Below are 23,003 nucleotides of genomic sequence, written 5' to 3' on the forward strand. Positions count from 1 at the left end.
ACAGCAGAGCGACAGTTAAGAGTGGCAATGTGGAGAAGGTTGCCATCCTTGAAGGACTTCCTTGGAGGGGTACAGATCAGAGGTACGCCCTGCAGAGGTGTAGAAGGAGCCTGAGAGGGGGCAGAGAGGGAGGGGGAAGGCAAGGTGGCCAAGGACAGGGGAGAGGGGACGGCTGCAGAACAAAGGAAGTTGATGAGGCACGGGAAGCATCTATCAAAGAGGTGAAGGTTGGCCTGAGGGCCTTGGACCAAGACGGTCCCATTAGAGTAGACATTAATGATGACCTTAGAGGAATGGAAGGGGGACAGGAGACCGTCCCAACGGGTGCCACCATTAATGGGAGAAGAGGAGAAAGGAGAGAGAACAGAGACCATATGAAGGGTCCATAGGTCCGGTCAAGGCACGACAAAGAGGATGTTGGTGAGAGTTTCCTTGGAGGAGGCACTGGTGTAGGTGTCCGCGATAGGGAGGCCTGGGTTGGAGACCAGGATGTCCTTTTTAAACTTCTTCCTACCAGATTTAGTGAGGAGAGCAGGATAGTCGATAGAGAAGCAGTTAGAAAAGGTAGGAAAAACAGTGAGCACCATGGAGTAGGTGGGAGAGGAGCGAGGGACACTAGAGTAGGCAGACCAGACGGCGAGAAGCAAGCGGGTTGAGCAGTAGGGAGAAGACCCACCTAAGTTTGAGAATCCTGAAAGGGGGGAGAAAAGGCCTAGTTTTCAAATGGAATTTTTTAATACTGATACAGTGCATATTATGACAACACAGGGAGTACATCCTCCACAGGGCCACCACAAATGGTGGGACAGGCCCCCCAATAGATGGGGCAGTAGGTTTTGGGCACCCTGGGGGCAGATTGGCACCCTAATGTGGCCATCAGCGCCAAGTGAAGTTGGGTAAACAAAAAAAAAAAATACAAAATTTGTAGGCTGCTTTTTAGGGGGGCTGAGGGGCACCCTAAATTGGCAGCGAATGATGTACTGCAACGGAGGGTGGCCCTCATCCCCCCCCACCCCAAATGGAGGGCCCCACCTCATGCATCCCTCCCTGCCGTCAGATAGGGGGGCCCCACCTCATGCATCCCTCAATGGGGTCAGATGCCCCTTCCTAGGAGCAGATATCTGCCCCCAGGGAGGGTTGCATGAGGTGGGCCCTCCATTTGAGGTGCAGGGGGGTGAGTGCCACCCCCTGTTGCAGTATAACATTCGCTGCCAATTTAGGGTGGCCCTCAGCCCCCCCTAAAAAGTAGCCTACAATTTTGTATTTTCTTTGTTTACCCAACTTCGCTTGGCGCAGATGGGCGCATTACCCCCAGGGTGCCCAAACCCTACTGCCCCATGCATTGGGGGGTCTGTCCCACCATTTTAGGAGGCCCTTCCCCCCACCCCAAATGGAGGGGGGGTGTACCTCAGGCAGCCGTTTGTAGGAGGCCCAGGGAGGCCTGCATGAGGTGCCCCTGCCACCCATTTGGGGTGAGAGGGGAGAGGGCCCCCAAAAATGGTGGGACAGGCCCCCCAGTGGGTGGGGCAGTAAGGTTTGGGCACCCCGGGGCCTGATTGGCACACCAATGTTCTCCTCTGCACCAAGGCAAGTAAACAAAGAAAAAAATGGAAAATGGTGGAATGCTTTTTAGGGGGGGCTGTGGGGCACCCCAAAGGGTCTGGGAAGTTTCTAATGGGATGGGGCATTGACCCCCTCCGCCCCCAGCCACAATGGAGTGGGTGCCATGTCATGCAGCCCTCCCTGGGACCAGATATCTGCTCCTAGGAATGGACGCCTGAGCCTAGGGAGGAGTGAAGGACAGCCCCCCCATTATCTGCCCCTGGGGAGGGCTACTGTCATGATCTCTGCTTCCAAAAGGTCAGGGTTTTCCCAACTCCCTTGGAAGCAGATCCATAACCCAGGTTCCGAGTGCCAACCAGTCCCAATTGGGACCTTTTGGACCCAGTCCTGGCGCCAGTGGCACCAGGCTCATAAATTTGCCCAGTCCCAGCGCTGGAAGCGCCGGGCTCATAATGCTTGGGTGGACTTACCTGCAGCAGACCATGCTGCTTACTTGCCTGCCAGTTGAGCCTCTGATCCTCTTCTGTTTGGAACTACTTTTCCTGTTGGGTGGGGCAGGAGCCACTCCCTAGATTCAGAACACTGGAACACTTCTGGAAAGCAGGAACTCTTTTCTTACCTAGGCGTGGCTGTGGAAGGAGACACCTAAGCACTACAGGAGGCTATTTAAACCACACCCGATGGATGAATCTTGCTTTGCGTTATTCTGCATCCTCTGCAGCAGAACGCTCATCGTGTCTTCTGCATCTGATCCTGGGCCTAAGGAAAAAGGCTTAGCATCCTGAATCCAGTCTTCAGCAACACCTATAAAGACAAGAAAGAACAGGTTAGCATTACGGTCTTCAGTGACGGCTCTTCACTTACCTGGTCCATCGGCTGTCACCAACGCCTCGCGCTGCATTCCGGCATCTGAAAGACAAAGGCTTACCTACTCTTCGTGCGCTCCGGAGGTCTTCACACTGCATTCCGGCATCTGAAAGACAAAAGCTTACCAACTCTTCGCACGCTCCGGAGGCCTTCGGCGCTGCATCCCGCATCTGAAAGACAAAACAAGGTGCGTTTAAAGACATTGGGGAACTTTAATACTCACGTGCCATTACTCCTTTCCACATCTAACCCAGTGGGTATTCCGGCATCCTGCAGCCGCTCCGAACTTGTACCTGCAAAATAAAAAGACAGTTAGAGCGCATCGTGAAGCAGGCAACAAGCGCTTACTTACGTGCTTCCAGGCGCTTCTATTCATCACACGGGCTCCATCTTCAACTCACTTCAGCCCGTCATCCGCCATCGCCGGAACCCTGCAAAACAAGAAACATCATTACTAAAGACTTTAAAGACATTAGAATTACTCGAAACTTACCGTTCGTGCAGTAAACGACGGACAGCAGTCCTCTGAAGTCAAGAGGCCTGCTCCCCTTATCCAGTGAAGAAACTGGTTACAGCACCCTGCCCCGAGGCAGATGGAGAGCACGGCGTTCACTTACCTAAGGTGAGAGCGTTAACCTTTGGGGTTCTACAGGAGAAGAGAAAGGGAAGAAGAGAGAGACATTCAATAACCCAGTTCCTTAATCCCATATTTTCTATCTGCAGACATCTTACCCTTCAAGTCAGACATACAGTGCACAGAGGTCCAGCCCAAAGAGCCAGCCGTGTGTTACACATCACCTTTGCAGATACGGTATACGCCCAGTCAAGACCGGCGCCTCTACGGGAATCAGGTGAGCGTTACAGCTACATGAGATGGGCCACCCCACCAATTTGGCCATGTGTGGGTTCCCACGGGTGTCCTCTTTTGGAAAATGCGTGTGGTTCCCTGTTTTCCTTGCTGGCTTCGACACCCTAGGCCATGGGTGCACAACATACGGCCCGCGGGCCAGTTGCGGCCCGCCATGCCGTTTTGTCCAGCCCGCGAGGCACAAAGACTTTCCTAATGGAGGGCGGCCCGCAAGCAGCATCGGCCGCCCTCCATTAGGAAAGTCTTTGTTGTCTTTCGGGCCGGACAAAACACTGGCCCTCATTGGTTCAGTGCACACGAACCATGCAGCTCCTATGAGCCACGTAGTGCGTGTGTGCTGCACCAATGGAGTGCCAGCACTACGGCTGGCGTGGCCAGTAAGGCTTGATGTCGGAAGGCATTTCAGCCTTGCTTGCCACGCCAGCCGTAGTGCCAGAAGCCTCGCCAGCGTTCCAGCACGTCTGGGTAAGTACAGGAGGGGGAGGGGGCGGGGGGAGGAGCTGGGCTGTATGTTTGTGTGTGTGTGTCTGTCTCGGGTCCGTCCTGACTGTGTTTTTTGTTTTTGTATGTATGTTGAGATGCGGAGGTGGGGGGGGTGTGTATGGGTGTTTTTGTATTTGTATGTCTGCAGTGTATGTTGAGATGCGGGGGTGGGGGGTGTGTCGGGTCTGCTTGAATGTGTTTGTGTGCAAGTGCAGTGTGTGTTGAGATGCGGAGGGGGTGTGTGTGTGTGTCGGGTCTGCTTGAATGTGTTTGTGTGCAAGTGCAGTGTGTGTTGAGATGCGGAGGGTGTGTGTGTGTGTGTGTGTCGGGTCTGCCTGAATGTGTTTGTGTGCAAGTTCAGTGTATGTTGAGATGTGGGGGTGGGGTGTCTGTCGGGTCTGCTTGAATGTGTTTGTGTGCAAGAGCAGTGTGTGTTGAGATGCAGAGGGGGTGTGTGTGTCGGGTCTGCTTGAATGTGTTTGTGTGCAAGTGGATTGTATGTTGAGATGCGGGGGTGGGGGGGTCGGGTCTGCCTGAATGTGTTTGTGTGCAAGTGCAGTGTGTGTTGAGATGCGGAGGGGGTGGGGGGGTCGGGTCTGCCTGAATGTGTTTGTGTGCAAGTGCAGTGTGTGTTGAGATGCGGAGGGGGTGTGGGGGTCGGGTCTGCCTGAATGTGTTTGTGTGCAAGTTCAGTGTATGTTGAGATGCGGGGGCGGGGTGTGTGTCGGGTCTGCTTGAATGTGTTGGTGTGCAAGTGCAGTGTGTGTTGAGATGCGGGGGTGGGGTGTGTGTCGGGTCTGCCTGAATGTGTTTGTGTGCAAGTGAAGTGTATGTTGAGATGTGGGGGTGGGGGGTTCGGGTCTGTATGGGTGTATGGTGTATGCATGTGAGTTTGTATGGTGAGTTGGGGGTGGGGTCTGTATGGGTGCATGGTGTATGATTGTGAGTTTGTGTGCTGAGTTGGGGGTGGGGGGTTCGGGTCCGTATGGGTGCATGGTGTATGCTTGTGGGTTTGTGTGCTGAGTTGGGGGTGGGGGGTTCGGGTCTGTATGGGTGCATGGGTGCATGGTGTATGCTTGTGGGTTTGTGTGCTGAGTTGGGGTGGGGGGTTCGGGTCTGTATGGGTGCATGGTGTAAACTTGTGAGTTTGTATGGTGAGTTGGGGGTGGGTTCTGTATGGGTGCATGGTGTATGCTTGTGGGTTTGTGTGCTGAGTTGGGGGTGGGGGGTTCGGGTCTGTATGGGTGCATGGTGTAAACTTGTGAGTTTGTATGGTGAGTTGGGGGTGGGTTCTGTATGGGTGCATGGTGTATGCTTGTGGGTTTGTGGGCTGAGTTGGGGGTGGGGGGTTTGGGTCTGTATGGGTGCATGGTGTATACTTGTGAGTTTGTATGGTGAGTTGGGGGTGGAGTCTGTATGGGTGCATGGTGTATGCTTGTGAGTTTGTGTGCTGAGTTGGGGGTGGGGGGGTTCGGGTCTGTATGGGTGCATGGTGTATACTTGTGAGTTTGTATGGTGAGTTGGGGGTGGGGGGGTTCGGGTCTGTATGGGTGCATGGTGTATGCTTGTGGGTTTGTGCGCTGAGTTGGGGGGTTCGGGTCTGTATGGGTGCATGGTGTATGCTTGTTAGTTTGTATGCAGGGGTGGGCAGGTTGGGGTCTGTATGAGTATGTATGCATGGTGCATGCTTGGTGGCATGGGGCATAGTGTTTGCTTGAGGGGTGGGTGTCTTGGGGCATAGTGTTTGCATGAGGGGTGGGTGTCTTTGGGCATAGTGTTTGCATGGGGGATGGGTGACTTGGGGCATAGTGTTTGCATGAGGGGTGGGTGTCTTGGGGCATAGTGTTTGCATGAGGGGTGGGTGTCATGGGGCATAGTGTTTGCATGAGGGGTGGGTGTCATGGGGCATAGTGTTTGCATGAGGGGTGGGTGTCTTGGGGCATAGTGTTTGCATGAGGGGTGGGTGTCTTGGGGCATAGTGTTTGCTTGAGGGGTGGGTGTCATGGGGCATAGTGTTTGTTTGGGGAGTGGGGGCCATGGGACATAGTGTTTGCATGAGGGGTGGGTGTCTTGGGGCATAGTGTTTGCATGAGGGGTGGGTGTCATGGGGCATAGTGTTTGGTCTGGGAGTGGGGGCTATGGGGCATAGTGTTTGCTTGAGGGTGGGTGTCTTGGGGCATAGTGTTTGCTTGAGGGTGGGTGTCTTGGGGCATAGTGTTTGCATGAGGGGTGGGTGTCTTGGGGCATAGTGCTTGCATGAGGGGTGGGTGTCATGGGGCATAGTGTTTGGTCTGGGAGTGGGCGCTATGGGGCATAGTGTTTGCTTGAGGGTGGGTGTCTTGGGGCATAGTGTTTGCATGAGGGGTGGGTGTCTTGGGGCATAGTGCTTGCATGAGGGGTGGGTGTCATGGGGCATAGTGTTTGGTCTGGGAGTGGGAGCTATGGGGCATAGTGTTTGCTTGAGGGGTGGGTGTCATGGGGCATAGTGTTTGTTTGGGGAGTGGGGGCCATGGGACATAGTGTTTGCATGAGGGGTGGGTGTCTTGGGGCATAGTGTTTGGTCTGGGAGTGGGGGCTTTGGGGCATAGTGTTTGCTTGAGGGTGGGTGTCTTGGGGCATAGTGTTTGCATGAGGGGCGGGTGTCTTGGGGCATAGTGTTTGCATGAGGGGTGGGTGTCTTGGGGCATAGTGTTTGCATGAGGGGTGGGTGTCTTGGGGCATAGTGTTTGCATGAGGGGTGGGTGTCTTTGGGCATAGTGTTTGCATGAGGGGTGGGTGTCTTGGGGCCTAGTGTTTGCATGAGGAGTGGGGGCCATGGGGCATAGTGTTTGGTTGGGGAGTGGGGGCCATGGGGCATAGTGTTTGCTTGAGGGGTGGGGGCCTTGGGGCATACTGTTTGCATGAGGGGGGGTGTCTTGGGGCATAGTGTTTGCATGAGGGGTGGGGGCCATGGGGCATAGTGTTTGGTTGGGGAGTGGGGGCCATGGGGCATAGTGTTTGCTTGAGGGGTGGGGGCCTTGGGGCATAGTGTTTGCATGAGGGGGGGGGTGTCTTGGGGCATAGTGTTTGCATGAGGGGGGGGGGCCATGGGGCATAGTGTTTGGTTGGGGAGTGGGGGCCATGGGGCATAGTGTTTGCTTGAGGGGTGGGGGCCTTGGGGCATAGTGTTTGCATGAGGGGTGGGAGCCATGGGGCATAGTGTTTGCTTGAGGGGTGGGGGCTATGGGGCATAGTGTTTAATAAAAATTAGGGGTAGAAAAAGCCTCCTGCCACGCCACGCCTACCGCCCCACCCACATTTACTTTTCGGCCCACTATAGCCATCATGTAGGGTACTTTCGGCCCTCTGTCAAAATCAGTTGTGCACCCCTGCCCTAGGCCCAAATCTGTAGGTTGCCCACCTGAACAAAATGGGCAGTGGCGAAAGGCTTGGGGTTACCAGTGGGTTACCCTTTTCCTTTTGCGCCCCCGGTAGGTGCACCCACACATGTGAGGTACCGTTTTCATCAGGACACGTGTGGGGACCAAATCATACCTCTGCGGATTCCCACGGGTGTCCTCTTTTCGGAAATGCATGAGGTTCCCTGTTTTCCTTGGACATCCGAGGCCCATATCTGTATGTTGTGCCGTCGGCAGAGCTTCTGAAATTCCGGTCTGAAAACAGACTTGGGGTTACTTGTGTTTTAGGCTTTCCCCTTGGCGGCCAGGTAGGTGCACCCACACATGTGAGGTACCGTTTTCATCGGGACATCTGTGGGAATGCGGGACGGTAGGCCATGTGGTGTGTTTGTGTGGTTTTCATAACGTCTTGACCCATTTGCTGGTGCCCTTTGTCACACAACCCTTTCATTTCCAAAATGTGACCTACATTTAGTCACTGCTTTAGGCACCATACTCTTTTGTAACCTGCACAAGTCACCTACCCTTGAAAAGGTCTGTCTGTGCTCTTTCAAAAAATGTATGCTTGCCGTTCCTCACCACATTGGTTTTCCTGATTTACACATGCTAAGTGCTTCTGTTCAGGCCGTGAGCGTAAAACTCCTGTGTACCATGGCTCAGTGTTTGGCTTCTGGTACTGCTTGTTTTGTAAAACACTACAAAAAATGTGTGGTCTCCTAACTGTCGGAGAATGTAGCAGAGCATTGCTTTTCTCAAAATTCATAGAAGCCATTGCCGTACCAAGCCAACCATGTCTAACACACACCTTTTTTTCGGTCATTTTCCCGCTTTTCACCTAATCTATGGCAGTTTCCCCAACCTAGTTGTTGCCTGACCTACGCAAATCACCCCTTCCTAAACTTGGGAATTTTGTCTACTTTCCAAAAATATATGCCTTTCCGTCCTCCATATCGGCTTTCCTACCCTTTTCCTACCCTTTTCTTCCATTCCGTCTATGCATGTCCAATTGGCAAAAATGGCCAAAATCGCCTACCTCTCAAAACGGTTGATAACCACATCAAAATAATTTCTTCCCGTTTCCGCTCGACCTGTTCTTGAAAGCCAGGAAATTGGGGAATTCAGCACAATAAACCATTTGTTCCTAGCTCTTACAAGGAAAAAACCAGTCTACTTTGTACATCAGTTTATTGGCATTTTTTGAAAAAATCCAAAATGTTCCCCCTTTTTGGTTATTGTCTCTCACCCCCCCTACAGCAACCTATGATTCCTGGGTGGCGTTACGACCGCCTACATGTGGAAATAAAAGGAGCCAAATTTGCCCGAGATATCTCGTGTAACAAAATAGTTACAAGCCATTGAATGGCCACATACGGAAATCACCAAAAAAAGCCCTGGCACTGGGGAGAAATACCCATGGCACTTAAAGGGTTAATAGTGGGTGAGAGGATGTGGATATAGGTGGTCAGTCAAAATCTCGAAAACAAAATCTCGAATGACAAAAAGCCCGAAACAAAAATCTCGAAAAAAAAAATATCGAATTTTTTATTTATTTATTTTTATGTTTTTGGGGTCAGGTAAGTAAAAAAAAGGGGTAAAATAAAAAAAAAAATGAAAAAAAGGGGGGTTGGGGGGGGAACCCCCCCCCCATTTTGGAAAAAAACACATTGAAAAAAAAAATTCGATATTTTTTTTTTCTGCCTTTTGTATTCGAGATTTTTGTTTTCGAGATTTTTTGATTCGGTATTATCACTATAAACCGTGGATATAAGACCAGATTTTGCAGGGGAGGTAGAAACATGAACATGGGAAGAGAACATTGGAGCATGATATAGGAATAGGATAGTGGAGAAAGTGCTAAGTTTAAGAAGATGGGGTGAGAGATAAGTACCATGGGGTTGTCGTAGAGCGGTCGGGGAAAAGCAGAACCGAGATGTAGTGGTTCTTCAAAAGGGAGTAGAGGTTGGATTTAAATAGTGATATTTGTAGTAGTGCGTAGAGGGAGAGGAAGATCATTCCATAGAAAGGGAGCGAGGAGGTGATAGAGCGGAAACAAGAGGAAATTGTCCATTTCTTGGAACGGGACCCCATGAGCAATGAGGATTCCAGTCTTACCCTTCTTGGACCCACTAGAGGCTAGGTATTGTTGAGGGAATTTCCTTCTTTATGACCTATTTTCAGCTGGGGTACACAAGTGTTTCCTGTAATAAGGGAGTAGAGGCCTTGCATGTTAAGTCTGAGGATCATGAAGGCGGTCTGTAGTCGTCATATCGTGTTTGACCACCAAGCGAGTTGTTAAGATCTAGTACATAGGTATGTCAGTCTGCCTATTTAGTTTCATATGCAACACGTTTTACCTTTAACAATATAAGAAAACACACTTTCATCCCATTCTTCCCCTCCTCCCGCCAACAAAATTACACAATCAACTATTACACAACCAAGAGCCTTTTCCTTCATGATCCCCCATGTGGGCGTGTCACGGCTGCATTCCTGGGGGTGGGGGACTAGGACACAAAGCCTGAATTATTTTCTTTTTTTTAAAAGATAATTTTTTTTTTAAAGTAGGAAAGAAAATGTGGGGCAGAGGGGAGCCCTGGGCAGGTGCGGCTCATCCACAATGGCAAGGGGGCGTTGACACAGTGGCCCCCTCACCCATTATGGAGGAGCCGAGGTGCCAGCCCAGTGAAACACTGAGCACTCCCTCAGCTGCTTTTTCCAGCTGACGGAGTGCTGCTGGGCTGGCTGAATTGTCAGAGAGAAACACTGTTTCCCTTTGGCAGTTAGTTCCCCAGCGGCAAATGCACAATGAGCCATGCAACCCTGGGTGCGCTTTGCTTTGCCAGCCTAGCATAGCTCAGTGGAAATGCTGGCTGGGAATTTCTGCATGTGTGAGCGGGAGCTCCTGCTCCTCCTAGCACATGCAGATAGAGCAGGCTGTAGCAGGGCGTTTCAGCCCCACACTCGGGCCCTTGCATGCAGGAACCAGGAAGCTCTTGCTTCCCGATTCCTGTGATGCAGGAGCTGGTGCGCTGGGTAGGAAAGTTTGTGACCGGGGAAAACGGGTGTGTGTGTGTCTGTCTGTCCGATTTTGGCGGGTGAGGTTGTACAACAAAGGCTTTTTGGAAATGCCTTTGTTGCACCATCCCCTTCCCACCTGCCAACATTAGCTCTCTTTCTGAGGCACTGTTGAGCCCAGGGGACATTGGCTCTATCATAGATGTCCATTAAAAAATACCATGCTTCCCTCCTGGGCCCGCCAGCTCCTTGCATATACACACAATCACTTTGTGATTGTGTGCGTGTGTTAGGCACTGTGAGGTAATGGGGACAAGGATGTCATCTTTTAACTGGACATCTATCATAGTTGTCCAGTAGAAAATACTATGCCTGCCCCCTGGCAGGGTTCGAAATTAAGATTTGATGAGCATGAGCTAAAACCAACTCCTGGGTGTCAGTCATCGCCAGGCAGGCATGAGGAACCAGGAATGAGTACACACCGAACCACAAATATAACTTCCACATGAGATGCACACTTTTACTTTTTGTCCATTATGTATGATTTAATTTGTTTAAAATGTCTACTAGATGTGTCCCACTACTTCTTTATTAGCATTTGCAAATACTCAAAGTTAATGTCGCACATGCATGCTTGTAAGGCATCAATTAGCCTTGGGAGCTAAAAGTAGCTCCTGGTATCTTTTGGTATCAAGCTCACCAGGCTCTTCTAGAGTCCAAGCAGGAGCTAAATAGCTCTGAGCTCCCTCAATTTCGAACACTGCCCTGGGCCCCCCAGCGCCAATTGCAAACTGTTTGGCTTTATACCCAATGTTTCTTTTCCAAGTATGCTCTAAAATGTAACATTTTTAACCAATTTTAAAAAAATAAAAAAATAAAAAAAATCCTGGGGGAGAACCCCCTTGATTGGCTCGGGCTCCCTCGCTACGCTCGGTCAGCGTATCTGGGAGAAATATTTATGCTCCTCCACTAGCCCAGGGACATTGGTGGAAGCAGGGTGGGGAGAGCTGAGGGTCTGTGGTGGGAGCAGGATGGGGAGGAGCCATGGCATAGTGCTGGGAGCAGGGTGGGGAGAGCCCAGTGGGCTGAGTTGTAGAGCTCATATTTCGACAGCTTGTTGAAATTTACACTGGCTCCCAATCTCCAGGAGAATACACTTGAAGGCTTCATGTAAAACGAACAAATGCATGTCTAATGCTGCCCCGTCCTATCTCTGCTCCCGGATCAAGAGAGCCCCCTTGTAGACGCACTTTCCGATCAAACAATGACAGTATTCTGACACAACCCCGGTTTTCCCTGAAGTAAATGGGATGTGCCAGTTTTTACTTTTATGCTCCCATGACATGGAACAAGTTGTTTAGTATGCTCAGATCCACTCCATCCATTGGCCAATTTGAAAAAAGTCTCAAAACGTATCCATTTGATGAAGGACCTGATTGAGTTTTATCATATCCTCTTTTTAAAAAATGTTTTTTTAACTTGTTTATTTTTGGTTAGCGCACAGGAAAACAAATTAGCATATCAGTTCAACACTTTTTAACAGCATTAACATATAGTTGTATATCCCCAGAGACCCGCTCCCACCCTTTAGTTCCGGCAGTCTCTGAGGACTGTCTCTTTGCCCCTGTCATCACTTACACCGCTCAGTCTTCCTCCTCTATCTCCGAGTTTACGTCACCAGAACCTGATTCTGGCTATCAACCGGGGTCTGCTCCTCTATCGATTGAGTCTGTTCTCCGTCTGCCGCCCGCAGGGCATTCATCACTAGGCGTGGTTTGTATGTCAGCACCAGGAAGTGCAGGTCATAGTCTATCACCGGCGACCAAATGTTTGTGAAACGGTGGAGATGGCCTCTATTTGCTGCCATGATTTTCTCAGCGATGAAAATGTCCCAGATTTTCAACCACCATTTCAACCGTTAAGGGGCCTTCCAGAGACTTCCATGTCCGGGCTATTGTGATTTTAGCGGCCAAGAGCAATTGAGTGATGAGGGCTGCAAGCGTGCCCGCTTTTGGGTAGATGTCTGGAATTGGGGTCCCCAGCAGGAGTGGTTCCGGTTTTAGTGGCAGGGTGATCTGGGTAATGTCTGCGATGATAACTATACATTGGGCCCAAAAGACCGACACCACCGGGCACGACCACCACATGTGTAGGTAAGAGCCTGGCGAGCCACAGCGACGCCAGCACTGTGGGTCCAGCGACTGACTGAAGTGGTGTAGTTGAAGCGGTGGGAAATACCATCTCAAGAGAAGTTTATGTGCGCATTCTCGGTTGGTGATGCAGAAAGAAGATGAATGCGTGCGGGACCAGATATCGGTCCAGGCCTGATCCTGGATCGGGTGCCCTAGGTCTTTCTCCCACTGTGACATATATGTTGCTCTGGCTGACAATAGGTTCACCTGGAATAGTCGATGCAGCGTCGAGATCCGCCCTCGGGCTGGAGGGTCGGCCACCGTTAGTTCCAAGGCGTCCAGGTCTCAGGTGGCAGCCTCACACATTTGGGGATGTGAGCACCAGTGCCTGATTTGGCAGTATGAGAACCTGTCCGACTCCGAGAGATTAAACGCTCTTTTGCATTGGACGAATGTCAGCGGCTGGGATCCTTCAAATAGTTGGCCTAGGGAGCTGAGGCCTCCGGCGATCCAGTTTCTGTAGTTCGAGGGGGAAGATCCAGGTGAGAATGCCGGATTGTGGAAGACTGGAGCTGAGGGGCCATGGTCTCTCGGGATGCCTCTGGATTTGCGGGCCCAATCCCATGCCTTCAACGTCTGCTTGGTCGAAGATAAAATGGCTGGCCACGACCACCGCAGTGCAGTCGGCAGGTGCAAGAGAAAGCGCAGGGGGAGAGGTAATCAGGATTGTTCTATGTCCATCCATTTGGGGCGCCCTGACGCTATGGTCCAAGCCCGGGTGTGAGCTATCTGCGCCGCCATTTGGTATTTTTGGAGGTCCGGGACCCCCAAGCCTCCCTGGTCCGAGGCACACAGCATGGTCCTCCGCGGAATGTGAGCTTTCTTCCCCCTCCATATGAATTCAAATATCTTCCTCTGAAGTCGCTGCAGCTGGGGGCGAGGGACTATGATGGGAAGGGCCGAGCAGGCGTACAGAAATCGTGGCAATAACTTAATCTTACAGGCCGTGATGCAACCTATTAGTGATATTTCCTGTGTGCGCCAGACGTCCAGGTCTTTTTCCAGTGTTTTAATCAGGGGCGGGAAGTTTATCCGATAAGTGTCTCCAGGGTCAGCAGGGATCCGCACCCCGAGGTAGGGGATGGATGTTTCACTTAGTGGGATCGCGCACTGGGCGCTGAAGGATTCTTTGTCTCTTTGGTCTAATCCTATCCCCAACGCTGTTGATTTCACAAAGTTGACGGCAAATCCGGACACCTTCCCGAATCTGTGGATTTCCGCTAGGGTGGTTCTTAAGGACTGGGAGGTGTCTGTGATGGTTAGCATCACGTCATCACCGTAGAGCGCGATCTTATGCTGGGTGGGGCCCACTTGGAGACCTTTGATTCTTGTGTTGAGGAGGATCCGTTGGGCCAGGGGTTTCATAAACATAGCGAAGAGTAGGGGAGAGAGGGGACAGCCCTGTCTAGTGCCGCATGTTAAGGAGATCGGGCTGGTTAATAGGCCGTTTACTTGGAGAAGGGTAGTCAGGGTTGGTAGTTCGCTAAGATTAGCTTTACAAAGGTTGGCCCCAGGCGGAACGATTCCAGGGTAAGACATAGGAACGACCAGTCCACTTTGTCAAAAGCCTTGGTCGCGTCCAAGGCTAGCAGGGCGAGTTTCTGCGAGCCTTGCCTCGCTATCTCGACCAGGTTGAGGACTCTACGAGTGTTATCCGTGGTGGCTCTGTTTAGAATAAATCCCGTCTGGTCTGGGTCTATAATGTCCGGAAGAAGCTTCGCTAATCGGTTTGCCAAGACCTTTGAATAGATATTCGCATCCAGGTTTAATAAGGAGATGGGACTATATGCTGCGATATCTCTGGGGTCTTTTCCTGGCTTCAGCGCTAGTACTGTGATCGACTCTTTCATCGATGGGGTTGTTGATCCAGAGGTGGCAAAGGAGTTGAAGAGGGTCGTCATTGGAGCTAACAGCTGGGGCCGAAAGAGTTTAAAAAATCGAGAGAAACCATCCGGGCCTGGGGCTCTAGTTTTCAAGCTTTTAACAGCCTCGTCGATCTCTTCGCTGGTAATCGGGGCCTCCAACTCTTCTCTACTTGCATTTGAGAGTTTGGTTTTTGGGTAGCCGTCATAGTCTCGGTCACGTGGGCCTCTGCAATTCTCAACTTATCCCGATCTGCGAACTGGACTGTACCCTGGGGGTCTCGGAGGCCTATAATAGTGCTCCTCCTCTTGATTCTTGCCAGTTTTTCCACCAGGAATTTATTCGCCTTGTTTCCTCTGGCATAGTAACTTTGCTTTGTTTTGGTTAGAAGTTGGGCTGTGTCCTCCGTATAATGGGCCTCTAATTTCTTTCGGGCCGTCTGCAAGGCTCGGTAGGTTCTCGGGGACCAGTTTCTGGCCTTACACGCCGTCTCCGCCTCCAGGACCTTTTCTTCTAGGATGCGGCGTGACTGTTGTTTTTGTTTGTGGTAGGCCGCTCCTCGGGAGATCAGTACCCCTCTCACCACGGCCTTCATTGCGTCCCAAGTATTTGCTGGGAAGTATCTTCATTTTTATTTTCTTCAAAGAACTGCTTTATTGTTTTAGCTACTACGTCTCTGGTGGCCATATCGTTTAGGATAGGGTCATAAAGAGACCATCTGCGTCTTGGGGACGGGTCTGGATTATGGGCCCTTAGCGTTAACATTATGGGCGCGTGGTCTGAGTGGATTCTGGGACCTATGAGGACATCATCTGTGTCTGCCAGGATCTGCGGGGATGCCAACAGAAAGTCGATGCGTGAGTAAATTCTATGTACATAGGAATAGCACGAGTAGTCTCGCTCCCCTGGGTGGAGGATCCTCCAGGTATCCACCACGTCGAAGGTTCGGAACAGTTTAAGTAAAGCGATCGCCAAGCCAAAGTCCCCGCGGGCTGGGGGGTGTGATCTGTCTACTAAGGGGTCGGGGACTCCGTTGAAATCTCCCCCGATGATGGTCTGGCCCTCAGCAAACGGTAGGAGGGTGCTTTCTATTGTCGAGTAGAATGCCTCCTGCTCTTCGTTCGGGGCATATACGGAGATCAACGTGTATAGTTGGCTGAAAATTCGGCACTTCACCGCCACAAAGCGGCCATCAGGGCCCGGCTTAGAGTCTAGAATTTGCGGCTTCAGACCATTGGCGAATAAGATTGCTGTGCCACCCCTCTTTGTTCCGTTCGATGCCAGAAACTGTAGTGGGAATTGCCGATCTCGGAGCCTCGTCAAATCCGCCGGAATCAGGTGTGTCTCCTGTAGGAAGACAATGGAGGCCTTATCATTCTGAATGCGTTTTAGGATCGCTTTCCGCTTCTGTGGGGCGTTGAGTCCTCTAACATTCAACGTTAGAAACCTTAGTTTCTGGTGTGGAGGGGGAGCCTCCTGGATGTCCTCTGGAATGGAATTCTGTTCCTCGTGGGGGGGCTGGGGGTATTCAGTCTTCATTTTGTGACTCAGAGTTAACTAAGCTTTCCTGCGGCTGGGTTTCCTGTATCCTCCAACGGGAGGGTAAACTTTTATATGAGTGGGCCAACTGGGCTCTAACTGTCCTCCCAGCCATCGGGGCTGGGATCCAACCACTACATAGGGCCCGTCTCCGAGGGTGAGTTGGTGACATACTCCTTGGAGTGGGGTATGGGCCGCTCGGGACCCGCGGCAATATCGGAAATTGATATCATCTCTGGATCGGTCTGCGTAAGTGCCCTGGAGGGCTGTATCATTTTATCTTTCGGCGTCTCTGAGGCTTCGTCCACGGCTGCTGCTGCTGTCCCTGGGGCAGCCGTTCCGCCTCAGCTGGCGAGTGCTGCGGGGACTGAGCTGTCGGGGCCTCCAGGGAGCGTGGGTGTAAGATTGACTCAGCGTCTTCTAGGTGGCTGATACTGCGTTGGGTTCCTCGAAATGTGAATTGGAGAGTGGAGGGGAAAAGCCATCTGTAGCAAATTTGCTGGCTCTGTAGGAATAGTGTTAGGGGTCTAAGTGACCTTCTTTTCTGTAGGGTTGTTAGCGAGAGGTCCTGAAGATTTGCAGTGGGGAGCTCATGAATGAAAGTTCATCTTTGGTGCGGCTGATGGCCGAGATGGCCTCTTTCGTAGCGTAGAAATGGACCCTGGTAATTACGTCGGGGGGGCAGTCCGAATCTACCCCTCGTCTTGGTCGTAGCCTGTGAGTACGGTCCAAGATAAGTTGGGTTTTATCCATGTTTGGGAGAAGGGCTTGAAAGAAATTGCCAATGTATTCTGGTAGCTCTTTGTCTAGGATGGTTGAAGGGACTCCTCGGATGCGGAGGTTGTTTCGTCGTGCCCTGTTTTCCAGGTGGTCTTGTTTAGATTCCATCACTTCATTCTTGTTTTGCAGCGCCAGAATCTCCCGTCTCATGTCTAGGATGGTGGCGTCGTGGCTCTGGGTCAGGTCTTGTACTTCGCCCAGTCTCTGTTCCGCCTTGGTCAGTCTTTGATCCGTCTGATCCATCCGCGTGGTAAGCTCTGACATACAGGATCGGAACTCCGCTTTGATATCCTGCATGAAGGCCTGTATGTCTTCCTTCGTGGCTAATTTTCCTTGCTCCTCGGGGGGTTTTTGTGGAGTTAATTTAGGGGGAGTGTCCTGTTTCTTCGTCCTGTCCGCTGCTAGGAGCATAGTAGAAATGTCCGTAGATTTAGCTGATTTCGTTGGCTTCGACATTGTGTTGGCTTTATGAGCTTCGGGCTGCCGTGGCTGCAATGCTTAGGGATCTCGAGGTGAGGTTTACTGGATCAAGGGGGCTCAGGGTCCGAGTTGCAGGGGGGGAGAGCGTCAGACACCAAGAGGATCACCAGGCCTTGTCTCTGTGGCATTAGAAAGGGGGTCGCCGTGTCAGAGCAGCTCCTGTAGGAGGATCGGTGGAATGTGTCCGGCCGAGGGGGCTTCGTGGTCGGGACTTAGGATCTTATATGGATGGCAGGCGTGGGCTGGGGCGCCCCAGGAAGTCCCAGAGACGGGAGAGAGGGGTGTCTCAAGCGGAGCACCCAGAGCGCTCTGGTCGGATGGGGGGGTCCTACCTCGTCAGGGCTCACTGGGTCGGGCTCCGGTGCTGAAGAGAAGTAGATCAGCAGCTGCTGCTGAGTAGGCTGTCAGCGGGCCAGGCTTATGAGAGGCCTTCTCGGGGAGAGTGGGCCGGGGCGCCCCTGGAAAGAGCCGGGCCGCCTGATGAAGGAGGGGCCGCTACTAGGACCCCCCAACACGTCTTCACTCCCGTGTTGGGATCCCGGGGTGGGGTGGCAGGGCAATGTGGGGCTGATGGCGGCCTCTGTTGGATCTGGGAGGAGGCTGCCCGGCCGTCAGCGCAGGCAAGACTGGTGGCTCCGGAGGCACGGCCCCCGAGCGTTAGTTGGGCCCTCCCTCGGAGCGGGAGAGCCTCCGCCTCACCCCTGCTTCACCGCAGGATCGTTGGTCCCCGTCACTCCAGGACCCGTCGGCAGTGTGGCTTCGGGAGACGTCCAGCCGTCGCGACTCGGCGGATCCGCTTTTGCCGGGAATCCGAGTGAGTGGTGCCTGTTCCCCGCCGAGGGGGATATGCTTGCCGGCCTCAATGCCGCCTCTGCTCGACTCCCCGGCGGGGAGCCGCTGCGTCCTTGCGGAGTTGTCAGGGCAGCGGGACCGCTGTGATGGGGGGAGGGGAGGCTGCTACGCCGCCGACGGGGCTCCAGACAGCTCGTATCGGGGACGGGGAGGAGGGGGCCTCTTAATTATTGCGGCGAGAGAGCCAGGAGCCCCTGCCAGCCCGGATCCAACTGCCGGGCCTCCAATTTGCGGCTCACTTCGTTCTGTCTTGGGGACGATGGAGTGATTACTCCCCGGCCGCCATCTTGGGAGCTGTGCCAGGAGGCATGGGGCCTCAGGAGAACGGGCCGAATTCAGGTTTCAGGGATGGTAATGTCGTCTCACAAGGCAGCAGCCGACGCCCCAGGGATTCGCCTTGCCTATAAGCCGAGGCATGCCGCAGACCGATCCCTTTAGGTTGCTTTATTCATCTTTGCCGCGGGTCTTGTACGGAGGCCATTACAGGAGCGGCTTCATTGTTCGCGCTCCAGGCCACGCCCCCCTCATATCCTCTTTTTTATTCGTTCTAGAATCTTTATTTTTTGTTTTGTTTTATGTTTGTGTAAATGGAACAGAGGTATTTAGTCAAGGCACTCTTTCTCCTTGCACTTTTTCTGTCGAGGATTCTCCCCGCCTGGTTTGCAGAACCTGTCAACGCCCCATATCTGCGATCTCTTTTTTAAAAGTCAGCTGCTGTGACAGATTGTCATCGGCAAGTGTGTGTAAACCCTAGCATTTTTATTTTTTGTTCAACTTCTTTTCCCTTATAAAATAGTGTAATTCTATATCTGAAAGTGTGGTCTTCTAATCAGTACCCCGCCCCCTTTCAAAATGCTCCATACCACCATTATAGTGCACACAGGTACCTTGCTGTAACTAGTCTGACAAAACCGTGGCACAGACCAGGTTCTAAGTTCACCTGTGCATCTTTGACAGCTGCTGGGACATAATGTCACTGGAGGAAGATGTAGCAATTTAACTTCTGCACACTGATCTGAATAATAATAATTGCCTTCAATAATCAGTCTGGTGGAAGGTTAATCCTAAATATAAGCAATGTTTGCTTGTGGCATGGTGACTGATAAAGAGCACACCACGATGAAGTCGCATCAATTTGATATTGCATCCGCATCAACTCTGTGAGCAGGGCTTAACCGTAACAGGACTGATGTTTATTGGTGTCTATGCTTAATATCTCCACACCTGGCTTGTGGAACCACAGCCAGGATGCTGATTCCTTCGATTCCTTAGTAAAGAAAGACACACCTTCCCCAAGGGCATAGAAACTTCCCTCATGGGGCCCTTGGGAACGGTGCTTCAGAGGCAGCACTGACGTACCAAAGCCAGACCATGTCAGTCTAGAAAAATGGATACCTCTCATATGTGACCGCAAATGTATTTTGATGGCCGTGGGCCAACCGTCTCATGCACGATATGACGGAATATAGGTTTCCGAGTTTGCCAATGAACGGCCATTTTGATGTAACAAGAATCGCCATTTTGTTTTCTAAACATTGCTCATTGCTTTCTGTTCTTATTGCTTCGCAGTACATTTTCTGCTTACACTGCTCGACTGTAAAACATTGTTGTCTGCACGTAAAAGGACAAGGCCGCAGGGCCGCGAGGATAACAAGAGTTTGTTGAAACACAACGTAGGCAGCGCCAGGAAGAATGCCCGGCTCCCTCCCGAATGTAGCCTTGAAGCAGAGCTGCAGGGCATTTAATCATTTCGCAGCTGCCTGCCAGTCTCGTTATATGGTAGAATATGTTAGAATAAAGCAGCTAAAGGCTTGAATTATGCTCTTCTTACGGCCCCCCTTTGCTGAGCCCCGTTAGAGCGTGTCGGGTCTCCCAGGACACGAATAGCACCTCATAGATAGCAAGGTCTGGAATGCAACTCTCCCCCCCCCCCGTATGTAGCTCGCTTCCAGGAACAGAAGCGCTGTGTTCTGTTCAACAACTAAAAGATGCCTCCGCACTCACAAATTGCAAATTGTTACTAGAATAGATATTTGAAGGTGTCATAGTTGTCGAAAGTGTCCATCATCACACCAAGTTCAAAGTAACCCAATAAAAGGGGGTGTTAAACATGTCATAGCTGATTGTTTAATATGCATTTTGTATATATGTAAGTGATGTACGTAATTCACGCTCTTGCGTCCCTCGAGGTCTAGAGATACACGTCGCGGGGCGTGAGACCGAGTTGGCCAACTGAGACTTTTGCTTTGCAATAAACCCTAGCTTTGGGAATACAACCTCGTGTCTGGCGTATCTATCGTGTGTGGTGACTCGCCTTGTTTCCACAGATGTAAGGGACCCCTAGGGGCCCCTTTCAACCCATACCGCGATGCTGATCACTGGAATGGCTTTGAAGCATGCAGACATGGGACTAGGGAGAGGAAGGGTAGCCTGAGAGGTAAGGTAGCCTGTGAAGGGCCCACCTTTTTGCCTTCTGCTAGGGGTCTCTTCCTTTTCCTGTCCCCTCTGTTTTCTGCAAAGAAGGTACTCTGGGTGAGTGTCCTAAGGCAAATGGCACTTATTACAACAAGGATTGGACCTCTTAAAGCAAACAGGCTTGCTTTGGACCAATTCCTTGTGGCAGTTTGCCTTTGAAAGGAGAGTAGCACCCCCTCACTTTTTGGTTCATCTTTGGCTCATCAAGTGGCGAAGGAGGTACACCTTTCAGGATGTGCCTGTTTCACCTTTGATTGTAATCACTGCTGTTTTTGGTAGTAGCCACTACTCATCCCTGTACTCCCGCAATAGTAAGTTTGTCACACCCACTCTTGCAGCAATGCTTATCAATTTCAGTTAAACCGATGTGCATGACAATTGCATTTCTGTCCTCCGAGGACCCTATAAAAGGTTAAAACCTGATTAACTTTAGGAAAGCTGTAAAAACCTATTTGTTTCATTTATTTTACTAGCAACGGGCAATACTACTTGTCACTTTTTAAGTCATGTATACTAACTTGTGCTAATACTAATGTAAGCTGCTTCTCCGGCTTCATTGGCTGCCGGTGGGAGTGAGGATCGAGTACAAGATTTTGTGTGTCCTGCATCGAGCGCTTTATAATGTCGGGCCTCATTATTTGAGGAAAAAACTGGCAAGGTACTATCCTGCTAGAAGCCTACCGTCGGAAACACAGATCATGTTGAAAATTCCAAAATCTTGCTGAAAGCGTCTGGATGGTCGATCCTTTTCAGTATTGGCCTCCACCCTATGGAATGCCTTGCCATTTCATTTGAGAGGTCGGGCCGAATATCTTCCCTTTAGGAAGTTACTAAAGACTCATCTCTTTGGTTTCCTCACTGCTCCTTAGGCTGTGGTTCTTGTTTCTGTGAAACCGCTCCACCTCTGCACTTTGATGCCTTCGGGCCACAGTTCGCGCTTTATAAATCCTATATAAATAAACTGTTAAAAAACAAAGGAAATCCTCTCAATAATGGTTCTGTCTCTCAAAATGTATTGGTCTTGTTCAGATTAGTGTGCACACACATTCAAATGAAAGACCGTGTTTGAAGCTCCTTTATGCCCTGTCATCTACTTCTGCAGCCTTGTCTATTAATTTCTGTAGCAGAACAAAATAGCTGGAGGCTGCTGTAGATGAATGAATGTTGAGTGAAATGCCTATATGCAGGCATGCATACCAAAAGGCCAACGTTGCATTACCTCAAAGGGTTCTTTACAGGCCTTGTAATGTCAATAATTAGAAATAGGATTGTGGTACACAGGGCTATTTGTCTTCCAAATGTTTAGAATTCTATGCATTCTTCCCACCCCTGCTCATGCATAAGGTCGCGAGCATCTCTGTCAAACCTGACAGATCGCACGCTAACCACGTTATCTTGTGTAATCATTTGGGGAGTTTACATTTATTTTAATCCTTCTTGAATGTATCGATAGAAGAGGGAACACATACTCTACGTTCTGACCTTGCTCTGTTTCTTAACCCAACCCCATCTATGCTCATTATTCATTTTAAAGCGTTGTGCTAGTTTAAGATACTTGGTTAGCTGAACTTTCAACAGAAAACATGTGTAGGACGATGATTTCTGTCATTTCAGATACAATACAAATGAGTGGTTAGTTGTTGTCCCAGTTGCAAAATACTAATGTACTTAGCGTTAAATAGAAGACATGCACGTCTACAGCTAAGCACATCCAGCCTAGTTTCACACATAGCCGTCCAGACTGAAACACCTGACGTACCACAACACCTCTGCGACTAGCATACCGCGACCACCACCCGAAAGGAACCCAGTATAGCTGGCCTTACATAGACTCTCAACAACAGCATTCTATCTCTAACCTTCACGAGCACCCACCCATGTGTCTGACCTCTACTGGGCTGCTTAGTCGAGTGTCTTGCCAGCCACCCAAGTCTTAGAATGGCAAACATGCACACACGCATCTAAGCTAATCCCCTAGAATCTCTAACCACACCGACTACGGTCACCAAGGGAGTTCAACCAAGGAAAAAGCGCATTGAGGCCACACAAGTGGGTAAAGAGTGCTATATAAATAACAACTACAATACAATATCATCACAAACAAATAGTTGGAATCGAGTAATTTCATGTATTTTATGTCCAGACTGCTGACTTGGCATCCTTTTCTTTGATATCAATCTTAGTAATTTGGGTTTGTTAGTACAACGTTATGATGCTTAAATTAATTTATAATGTGCTTATAACCGCTTTGTTTTGCAGGGCTAATTTCAACCTCTCTGGCACCACGAATTTCAAATGCAGAAATAGCTCAAATGCGTAATGAGTTGTTCATCAAAGAGAAGGAGCGGCAGCTTTCACTGTCCCCGCGTATTGAGAAGATTGAAGTCAAGCACGTAGGGAAGTCTGACCAGGGTTCTGTGTTTATAATGAACAAAGGACTGTCTACCCCATACAACTGTGCCATGCGTAAGTAATCATAAACTGTACTATTACAAACGCTAATTTTGTGGCCGGAGGATTGAGATGAAATTTAGTTTATACTTCTTAGCAGTGCTTTAGATAAGATTTTGAGGTGGGAGTATTTTAGTCCCTATTTTTAAACTTTGAGAATAAATGTGATTTCAAGAG

General features: G+C 50.6%; 1 protein-coding gene across 1 annotated transcript in view; it reads left to right on the plus strand.

Moving 5' to 3' along the window:
• The window catches only part of MRPL39 (mitochondrial ribosomal protein L39), a 267,884-nt gene that overhangs the window by 19,942 nt on the left and 224,939 nt on the right, over positions 1-23,003 (plus strand). Inside the window, exon 2 of the mRNA XM_069636391.1 lies at positions 22,635-22,841. Within this exon, the coding sequence (XP_069492492.1) occupies positions 22,635-22,841 (207 nt within the window). The remainder of the gene's footprint in view (positions 1-22,634; positions 22,842-23,003) is intronic.

The sequence above is a fragment of the Ambystoma mexicanum genome, chromosome 7p, assembly GCF_040938575.1.
Source record: "Ambystoma mexicanum isolate Mex_15411 chromosome 7p, UKY_AmexF1_1, whole genome shotgun sequence".
Classification (NCBI taxonomy): Eukaryota; Metazoa; Chordata; class Amphibia; order Caudata; family Ambystomatidae; genus Ambystoma; species Ambystoma mexicanum.